Genomic DNA, 10,720 nt, shown 5'->3' on the forward strand with positions numbered 1-10,720 from the left:
GGGGGATAATTAAGGCTGGAATACTGGATGGGATGACAATAAGTGGGTGAGGGTAATGATGGTTGAGGGACAGGGGATGGAGCAGTAAGGTACAATAATTCAAGGATAAGAACAACACGATCCAGCGACTGATTTGCATCCCTATAGAACACATACTATTACTACCACAACAATTACTACTACTACTACTTCTAAAGATGATGATGATGATGATGATGATGATGATGATAATAATAATAATAATAATAATAATAATAATAATAATAATAACAACAGACATGCAACTCAACCGGCATTAGTCAATCTGTCGCAGAATATATGCCACAGTATTTAATTCTTTTCGTACGTTAGGAGAGACTTCTGAAATGGGAAAGATTCAGTTACAGACTTAATTAGTTCCTTCATAACTATGCGACCATTGTAAACTTTATAATTATATTCGTCAGGGAGAATAGTTTGAAAAAAATCACTCCACTGAAAGGGCTAGATATCCACCAGACCCTTAGGTGTAGCTAATTTTGAGAGTCAAGAGTATAATTACCCCTCTCCCACACCCTCCCCTCCCCCCAAAAAAAAATATATATATCTTGTGAGCCAAGTACGATGGATTTTAGGATGAACTCTTACATGTTAGAAGATTTGATATGCCGTGAATTTAAATATATTTTCTTTACTTAGCTAATAATTATGGCCTTTATCAAATAAAATGACTAGAAAGTAGTCAGCAGTTCAAACATTCACTGTTTTTTGCTCAGCTGACGCAGGATCAACCAATGTAGCCCTGATGGGATTTGCTGTCTGATTCAATATTTACAAACTCTGAGATATATACAAAGCTGCTTATTTATACTTGTATCGTCACCCATACAGCCACCATGCACTTCACAACCTGTCAAGAGTTTAACATTAAAGTGGATAAAACACGAAAAACAAACTATGTCTTATAATGAATACTGCAAGGTGGCTCTCATCGTCTCGGTGTGTGTGTGTGTGTGTGTGTGTGTGTGTGTGTGTGTGTGTGTGTGTGTGTGTGTGTGTGTACCTTACTGCCTAAGAATGCATGAGTTGATTTTCCGCAACACTCTTCAAGACTGACTAGCTAATCAATATTCGTTCCTGGATTTAATGATAATATCGATAATTAGCTACTGCATCATTCTGTATCAGATTCTCGTAAAACATGAAATCTAAAATGGTTTACTTACTGATGTGTGTGTGTGAGAGAGAGAGAGAGAGAGAGAGAGAGAGAGAGAGAGAGAGAGAGAGAGAGAGAGAATCGTAGGATGAGGTAATCACAATCGACGTCTAACGCCCTGTAATTTCGAAAAATAAGGCTTAGTTCTGCTCCTCTTAACATAAACACCACTAAATCTTGCCTTTCCATATTCTCCGACTGTTGTCCCATAAAAATGTCACCTGCGTATTGAGTTTGTAAGCCTCCATAGTCTTCAGCATCAATTAGTGTCCCTCTGCTCACCACCTCACGTCCGCACTCACCATAACGAACGCATGGACTGGTCTTTTGCTTTCAGAATGCGAGATGTCGAATATAAACAACGATCCTTCTGTGAGCTGAACCGTCTATTCGAGAGAGCTCGCCGAGATGCACGATTTTCTCTGAGGTGCGCTGTGAGAGAAAATGTGGCTTTAAGAGGGGTAATTCTTGCCTTCTGCAATACTGACATTGTTTGGACATGTATTAAATGGGGGGGGGGGGGAAGGCATCTAAATGATAAAATATGGTAAGTTCAGAATCTAAATAAAAAGATCTACGAAGAATAACGGGTGATGTTAATGTACTGTGTCATGTTAATGTTGTGAAATGATGGATGAATAAATTGATCCTGTACTGAAGCTGTGTTTTTGTGACGGTAGATCAATTAAGGGCCCATGTTGTTATACCACATAAGGTGCAAAAATTCAGTGAGCATAATTCATCTATCAAATACAGCAGTAATGTTTAATTTATAAAAATATAATGTATAGCATTTTACAGGGTAAAGATACATCATACTCAACGAATGTATCATCGGATTTGCTCGGTTATGTCTTAGTATATTCATTAAACAGTTATTCAAAAGCTGTATCTGAGGAAAGAACATCTTTTGCTACAGTAACGATAAGAATTACCTACATGCTACTGTTTCACCTGGATATCAATTATAAAACAAAACTAACACTTCAACACTGAACGAGGCTGCAAAACATGATATACCAAAGTGAAATACTACACTATGTCACTGGCTTAATAATAAAACAAAATGAACACAAAGGAGGACCACAGCCACGAACGGAATGAAACTATATACAGTAGGCATGAATATTTATGATGGTAGCTATTACTGTGCGTGCGAATTCCAGCTAACGCCAGACGATTTTATTCAACTGAGTCATGCGAGCCTCAGATTATTAATACTGGTACTATAAACCCTCTCATGATGCAGGGCAACTCGTGGTACTATTCTATTCCAGCTGACGCAAGACGCTTTTATTCCGCTAAGAGTGAGTGATAACCTCCGTTAGACGATTTTCCTCAGTTTCCGCTAGACTTTCAAATGTGGGGGTTAAATGCAGCCTTTTTTTTTTTTTTTTTACAAAACCGTCTGAACGTACCAAGAATAACCTAAAAGTGACGATACTCGGATGCATATTAGCGAAATCTTTGCCGACATGGAACGTCCGCACGATGATGATGTAAAATTGACATCACGGAAATGGCAGGAGTACAGTGATCATGACGTCGCCTTAAGTGCTCCAGAAAGTAAATATAATTTTAATTAAACTGCAAAATAAGGTCAGAATCTGTTGCATTTTAAATAATCGTGTATATATTACACGATAAAGGGAAGGTTGTATAGAAAAGCTGAGTATGAAATAGGTGGCAACTAGATACGAGAATTAGACAAGGATAGTAAAGATCAGCATGACTTCCACAACGTTATCATCGTAAGTCTTAATATGTGATGTATCAGTTTACATCCTGTTCACACTTTGGCAACAATACTGCAGGGATTTCTTAATGCTGCTTTTCCTCTCTTTTCTTTGCATAGCTGACTCTCAGTTAAAGCACTTACTGGCATTTGCTTAAAAAACAAAAATCATACCGCACCTTTATTCCTAGCCCCCCCCCCTCTCTCTCTCTCTCTCTCTGTAAAGGATTATTACTTACTGTCCCGTGGAGATTTCTCTACAGGTCTTACGGCAGAAATTCCATATACTTTACTGTACCTGCACACGATTACTGCTGACTCTCCTGTCTTGATCTCACTATAGGTCTCAGGGCTGAAATTCAATATACGCATAGGATCTTTATTTACTGTCCTGTTGAAGTCTCTTTGGTGGTCTTACGACAAATTACAAATCTTTATAAAGATCATCTGCCTGTTCGTCCGTTTGACTGAGTGCATATCTGTCTCCATAGTCATTTAAGCCACTAGACCACGAGTGATTAAATGCACTACATATCTTCACACCCTGCCGGTTTTAGCCATGAGATACACAGACTCTGACACACACAAACACTGTCAATACAACACTCCGTTTTCACATGCATCACTCTACCTACAGACATCCCTTCCCCACTGGTACTTAGCCATCATGGGGAAGGATTAATTCTGGATATCAGTCACCCTACGAGATGATGATCCGGTCCTGCAGTGGATCTAACAAAGACTAATACAGACAGGAGGGGACAGATATGAAAACTCCGCTCAGATACCGGTCTTTATGATACGGTAGGTAGGATTTCGACCAACTCAGGGAGGTAAAGAGATAGTGGAATAACAGGGACTGATAATGGTACAGACGGATAGATGTGAAAACTCATCTTAGATATTGTCTTTATAAGGTAGGTAGGATTTCGACCAACATAGAGTTAATACGACGGGGAGGATTATCAGCACACTCTGGATAAATGAGTCAACACATACAATACTGATAACACAAGTATATTTTTGTATGATGACGGGAAACAGACAGACAGGTTGACAGACTGGAGGGACAGGACGGGACAGGACAGGGGCAACTCAGAGTGGCAGAGGAGGAACAGGGTGCAAGAGATGGGAAGAGAATGAAACAGATTTATAACAATGACAAGCACAATAATACACGAAACAAGTATATCTGGTAATGTACACTATAAACAAGCTTATATAGCGAAGAAACATTACAATTCCGACTCCTTCTGACATAGCAAAACATAATTTCCGTAACTGATATTAAAAAAAAAAAATCACTTTTAAAGCCGTCCCATGATGCTTCTAAAGCCAATGTCGCAAATGAACTGTAATAATTTTCACCAATTTAAGATGCATTTAGTTAATTTTTCCCCTATAATAATGCTTGGCTGAATGCAAGGCTAAGATATGATGAATAAAAAAAGAATAAAGGCAAGGGCACTGACAACTTTAGAAGAAATGCAGAGGTACTAAAGCGATTAAGAATATATGCGTCAAAATAACATCAAAAAAAAATAATTTATACATATATCACACAAGGGCATCCCATTATGCAGCTCAGGTAACGAGGTACTGAATAATTTATATTAATATTTTTCACACCTACATACTTGTCCTTATTATATAAGGACGCGTGAAACTAAAGCAGACAAAAGCACCTAACTACAATAATAGCCTCTGGTTCACGGCAAAAGCCTACGAAAAAAAGCATGCAAAAAGAATAAAAAATAGCACAAGGAATACTGCTGAATTAAATGAAAAAGAGCTAAAGGTAATAGAGGTGAAATTATAAAGGGAGATGACAGATTTCCAGAGAATCGGGAGGGATCGGTGTTCGGAGGGTTCGATTCGGGGGGGTTCGCTGGTTATGCCTTAGATGTAGGTGACCTCAGCGTTGAACCCACCTCCAATGTCGAAGAATTTCACCACCTAGGGGAAATGAGGGGTAAAGTTACGAAGGGTGGAAAGGAAATTAGAATACAGTCGGGCTCCTTGGATTCACTCTTAGCCTAATAATTTTATCTAATATTTAGGTGAAAAAAAAAAAAACAAACACTCAAGTTTCATCCATGAGGGAGTTCACTGTGATAGCTCTAACACTCTAAGGCTCCTACGATTTACTCTTACTTGAATAACATCCCCCGTCTTTGGCTAGAAATGAATACCTGAGTTGCACCGACCACGTGAGAGTTAACGGCGACAGTACTGACATTTTAAAGCACTTACGATTCAATCTTAGCACTAATTAAAGAGTCTAGAGCTGGTATCGACGAAAGAAACACCCCTCTTAAAGTTCAATCAGAATTCAATCTGCATCCTTGAGCTCATCCTAATCCACCTTGAGGCCTCTGCTCTTCACCGTGATGTTGTGAGCCCCATCATGAGCAACCTATGCTCTCTTCCGTTAGTTTCAGTGAAGCTGCAGGCAACTTGGACTCTATTTAACTATGTTGTGTTATTTTCTTTAGTTTGGTTAAAATGGTGAGAAAAAGTAATATCTCTATGCAAAACATTATTATTATTATTATTATTATTATTATTATTATTACTATAACTGTGCCCCGTTTACTCTAATCCGACAAAGATCTCTGACCCTTTTAGTTCGACTGATGGCCAAGTGTAGTCAGACTGGAGGACTAACTTGACCAGTGAGGCTAATCCGGATCTCATAGCCAAGGCTCATCAAATTTCATGCATCCACGACTAAGTTTTCAAGCTATATAAGTGGCCCAGTTCCGTCAGAGGAAAGCCTACCGACTATGAGCTATACCAGAGTGCCTCCTATGACCTACCTGAGTGCGACCGTCGGGCAGCAAGACCCGGTACTCGCCCTGGGTGGTTCTACCGTCGCTGTTCTCAACGTGGCTGAAGGAATTGCCAGTCAGTGAATCCTCAACCCCCCACGTGAAGTCGTACGGCATCCCCTCCATACCGGGGCCGGGGGGAGGAGGGGGAGGGGGAGGCTGGAGAGTGGGGAGGGGCGAAGAAATAGAGGTAGACAGACAGAGAGACAAAAACTGACGAACACAGCCAAAGAGAGGCGGTGATAGTCATGAGCTGATATATATTCTCCCTTTATATGAAGTAAGTGAAGTAATTCCATTTATTTTTTGTTAATTAATCTCACTCAGTACTTCAGCTCTGTCACATATTATACCGCAGAAACATAAAAATTATAACAATTTTAATTCATATATTACTCCGAGTATACTTAGGTACACACACACACACACACACACACACTCACCCTGCTGTAGGACGGTGGGCGGACGTTGGTGGGCTGTGGAGCGGTATAGAGCTGGGTGGGAGGTGGTGGGGGTGGTGGGGGCGGTGGGGGTGGGGGAGGCGGGGGAGGGGGCGGGGGAGGTGGGCCGTAGAGTCCTGATGGGGGGCGCCTGGGGGGCTGGTAGTCGTACTGGGGGAAGGCCAAACACACCCCACACAGGAGGGTGAACAGGGCCAGCTGGGGAGTTGAGAATGGATAAAAATGGGAGAGGGGAAAGAGGGATGGATAAAAATGGGGGAGGGAAAAGAGGGATGGGGGAAAGAGGGATGGGTAAAAATGGGGGAGGGGAAAGAGGGATGGATAAAAATGGGGGAGGGGAAAGAGGGATGGATAAAAATGGGGGAGGGGAAAGAGGGATGGGTAAAAATGAGAGAGGGGAAAGAGGGATGGGTAAAAATGGGGGAGGGGAAAGAGGGATGGGTGAAAATGGGAACGGAGAAAAGAGGGATGGACATAATAAGAGACAGGAAAGACAGGTTGAAAAAAATACGATATCAAGGGACAATACAGCTAATGTAACCCATGAGAATCCATACAAAAATAAGGCCATACTTAATACATTTCATCAATTTCCTTCCTACTAACACCTAAATGAAAAGTTTGAAAAGTTGAGGAACTCGGCTGAAAAAACTTCCTACTGTATTATCTTGTCCTTATTTTGGGATCCTGAATATCCTACTGAAATATGTTGATGAGTTGATGATTTTGTTGACGTTGACGAAAGTGGTGATGTAGTAGCCTCAAAAAAAAATAAAATAAAATAAAAAGTTACCGCATGGCATAGTCGTGTATCGTAGTAACCTACCCAGGACAATAATATCAATTTATTCCCAAAGGTCATTCTTGCGCAAAAACACTAATAATTAAACACACACACACACACACACACACACACACACACACACACACACACACGACCACCAAGCACAGCGAAAGTATTAAAGCAAGATGATTTTCGTTTCGCCCTTATTTGCGGATATCGTAAGGGCCATATTCGAGGAGTCATTAATATTAAGGCTTCAGTAATCTGGTTTATTATATATCCTGTTATATCTTTTCTTTTTCTTTGTAAGTCTCTGCCTGTCTGTCTGTCTCTCTCTCTCTCTCTCTCTCTCTCTCTCACACACACACACACACACACACAGACACACACACACACACACCAGGCAGTGAGATGCAGGGTACTTTCCGAACCAGTCTGTGAGGAAGATGATTCACATATTCACTTTCAATGACCTTGCTAACGTGTGCCAGATCCGCTTCCTTGCCCCTCCACCCTTCTCTGGTAGCTGGAGGGGGAGGAGGAGGAGGAATGTGAGGACAGTGAAGGCAAGAGGAGGAAAGTTAAAAGTGGTGGTGGTGGTGGTGGTGATAGGAAGATGGAGACGGGATAGGATACAGAGTGGAGGAAGAGGAGGAGAGATGAGAGAATGAAGAAGATGAGAGGAAGTGGGAGGAAGGATATGAAGATGAAAAGTGAAGAAGTAGATAACAACGGAGGGAGTAAAAGGAACGAACGAATACGCAGAAGAAAGAAGGGAAGAGGCATTACGGTGAAGTGAGGAAGAATAGGAAGAAAAATGGGGAATTCTAAAGATGAAACAGGGGAAGAAAATGGTAAGAGAAAAAAATGACAGAAAAAGAATATGGCTGAGGGACGTAAGAAAGGTTTGAGAGAGAGAAATGAGAACAAAAAAAGCACATTGTCTCGTGGAAAAAAGAGCATAATATTAAGAAGAAAAGAATGGGAAGAAAGACGCCTCTGAGATGGATGGGCGATAAGAAAAGTGGAAGGGAGAAAAGAAGGGAAGGAACAGAAAATAATAAAGATGATGATGGGTCAAAAATCAATGGAATCTGGGTGAGGAATAAATTACTAACAGAGAAAAAAGAATAAAGGAGAAAAGAATATGAATAAAAGCGAATGAGAGGAGGAAACGACAAGGTAGTAACAGGCCAGAGTAATGAGCCAATATAAGAATGACATGAAAACACGAGCTACGAATAAAGCAGGAAAAAAATAGCAAGTCAATGATGATTAGAGGAAGAGTATATGCAAATGACTGGTGGAGAATAGAAGAAGCAGAAGCATAATAAACAGCCCATTACAAACATGAGATGAGACGGGAAAAAAACAGCAGACCAAATATATACATGAACATAAATGAGGAATGAGTAAAAGATAAATTATTGATAAGGAAAAAAGCAGGACAGTGAATACAATAAGAATACAAGTGAATAGCAGAGGACAAAAGAAAAATATACAAGTCACTACAAACCTGATATGACCAGCAGAAAGAGAAACATAGAGGTCAAATATTCAAACCCTGATCATTTCCCCTAACTCGATTGGATCCGGTAGAGGAGGCGGGGTGAAGGATATGAACCAGTTAAGTCAACACCTTACTCCGCCCTGCCCAAGGTCGAGGTCGGGGTGTGGGTGTGGGTGTGGGTGTGGGCGTGGATGTGTGTGTCCGTGTGTGTGTGTGTGTGTGTGTGTGTGTGTGTGTGTGTGTGTGTGTGTGTGTGTGTGTGTGTGTGTGTGTGTGTGTGTGTGTGTGTGTGTGTGTGTGTGTGTGTGTGTGTAGTACTGTATATGCGTGTCGGAATGGAAATGAGCAGCTTATGTGCACGACAGTGTGTGTGTGTGTGTGTGTGTGTGTGTGTGTGTGTGTGTGTGTGTGTGTGGTGAGAGAGAGAGAGAGAGAGAGAGAGAGAGAGAGAGAGAGAGAGAGAGGAGGGGGGGCTCAAACCCTATTGCAACACATCCTGCTCACATTTTTAAAGCCTTGACAAGGAAAAAAAAAAAAAAGTCTGAGAAGAAAACCCACCAGCTTCTCTTGATCCTTCTATCCTTGCACTGAATAAATTTACCTCGATCTAAATACGACAGACGCATAAAAGCTTTCAAAGGTTGCTGAATATTTCCTGTATTGTCCCTGGAGTCGCCCTAACCTGGGGGAGATAATTATTTAGAAATTTTCCAACATTTCTCAACTGATTTTAGGCGTAAACGAAGTATCATATATATGGAAATCGGAGTAAAGAGTGCAGTCAATAAGATAAATGTATTAACAAAATTTACAGTACAACTAACGAGCTGCAGGATGAGGAGATTCTTTTTTTCTTCTCTCTCTTTCTTTTGCGAACTTTTTTACTTGGAAGTGCTACACAAAACAGTGGGTAAAGGAGAAATAGATTTTGTCATGTTATTTGACTTTTGTTGCAACCTTCTTTTTATTCTTGATATTTCCTATTTTAATCATTTCAGGGGAGATCTCTTTATACAGAAAGAATTAATGAGGGCTATATTTAACCCCTCTATTTCATAAACTGTCTCCTGAAATAAACACATTCTTCTAGACATGAAAATATAATAAAATACATCCTCTGACTGAAGGGCTTAACATCCATAGAGACAGCTGAACATCACTGTCGTAAATAAACTTTAGAGACAAAAGAGGAGATAATTACATATTTTACCTGTTAAATGGTATTCTCCAACCTTCCTCTGTCAAAGAACTGGCTTAGACGATTCCTGTTTTATTTCTTCATGGTGCTTTTGTCTGATGAGTGCCATTTTTAGTGTGGTCAGTGTTCTAAGACTTGGATTTTCTTTCTTTTTTTCTTTTTTTTTTACAATTCTGTTCAGCTGTCTCAACACAAAAATTGCCTTGCTCTTTTTTCCCCAATTGTATTTGTTAGTTTCCTCTCCTATTGTAATTCATTTTTTGATATATTCTATTAAGTTTAGTCCTATCATGTATAATTTTATCCAACTTAAACTGTGGGTAAATATTTCCAATTTTTCCTGTTTCCTCTTACTCTCCTCAAACTCCCCTCCCTTAGCCTATTCATCTTCTTTCATCCATCTCTGTCCTCCTTACTGCTTCCCTATTTACCTTGACTCTCACTCGGTGGCTATTCATTCTGCCTTCGTCCGTTTGCCCCTCTTGTTTTCTTCCTGTCTCCTTCTTAATTTCTGTCTCATTTTTATCCACTCAGAGCTAAGTTTTCCTCCTTTGACTTTTTTATGTAAGCCTTTTTACCTGCCTTCCTTACTGCTTATTTACCTTGCGTTATTGTTTGCTTCCTTTTTTTAATCTTCACCTCTCCTTAGTTTTTCTTAAGTCCATCAATATTTCCCACCTTTTATTTTTGCTTTACTTCTCTGCCTCGTTACCTGGCTCCCTTACTGCTTGCTTCTCTTACTTTACTACTTGCTTACCTTACTCTCCGCCGTCATGCTCCCCCGTTAGCCTCGCCTGCCACACTACTTCACTCTTATATTGCCTGTCTGCTGCATAATACCGGCATATTTATTTGTGTACCCGCCTTCAGGTTTTCCTTACTTATCGCTTGCCGGCTATTTATTTATTTATCTGGCACTTCAACTGTCTTTCCTATCTTACTGCTGTCTGTCTGCTCTCATCTGACAATATTCCTTTTCCCATTTTACATCAATCGAAAGCCAAGT

General features: G+C 40.3%; 1 protein-coding gene across 1 annotated transcript; it reads right to left on the reverse strand.

The window, feature by feature from the left end:
• Positions 1-4,829: 4,829 nt before the first annotated feature.
• Positions 4,830-10,489, reverse strand: LOC145413763 (uncharacterized). The gene is made up of 4 exons (XM_080283418.1): positions 10,472-10,489; positions 6,209-6,420; positions 5,750-5,939; positions 4,830-4,886 (listed from the first exon to the last, which is right to left on the reverse strand). The coding sequence occupies exons 1-4, from the start codon at positions 10,487-10,489 to the stop codon at positions 4,830-4,832; spliced, it is 477 nt and encodes a 158-aa protein (XP_080139544.1).
• Between the last annotated feature and the right edge of the window lie 231 nt (positions 10,490-10,720).

This window comes from Coenobita brevimanus, chromosome 97, assembly GCF_032717465.1.
Source record: "Coenobita brevimanus isolate Jiangsu-jjx chromosome 97, ASM3271746v2, whole genome shotgun sequence".
In the NCBI taxonomy this organism is placed as follows: Eukaryota; Metazoa; Arthropoda; class Malacostraca; order Decapoda; family Coenobitidae; genus Coenobita; species Coenobita brevimanus.

What these genes read in the sequence shown, in the direction of transcription:
- LOC145413763 (XM_080283418.1), bottom strand. An exon ending in GTCCGCCCACCGTCCTACAG is followed by an intron (nt 5,940 to 6,208) that starts CAGGGTGAGTGT and finishes CTCTATTTCTTC; the next exon opens with GCCCCTCCCCACTCTCCAGC. An exon ending in TGCCCGACGGTCGCACTCAG is followed by an intron (nt 4,887 to 5,749) that starts GTAGGTCATAGG and finishes CATTTCCCCTAG; the next exon opens with GTGGTGAAATTCTTCGACAT.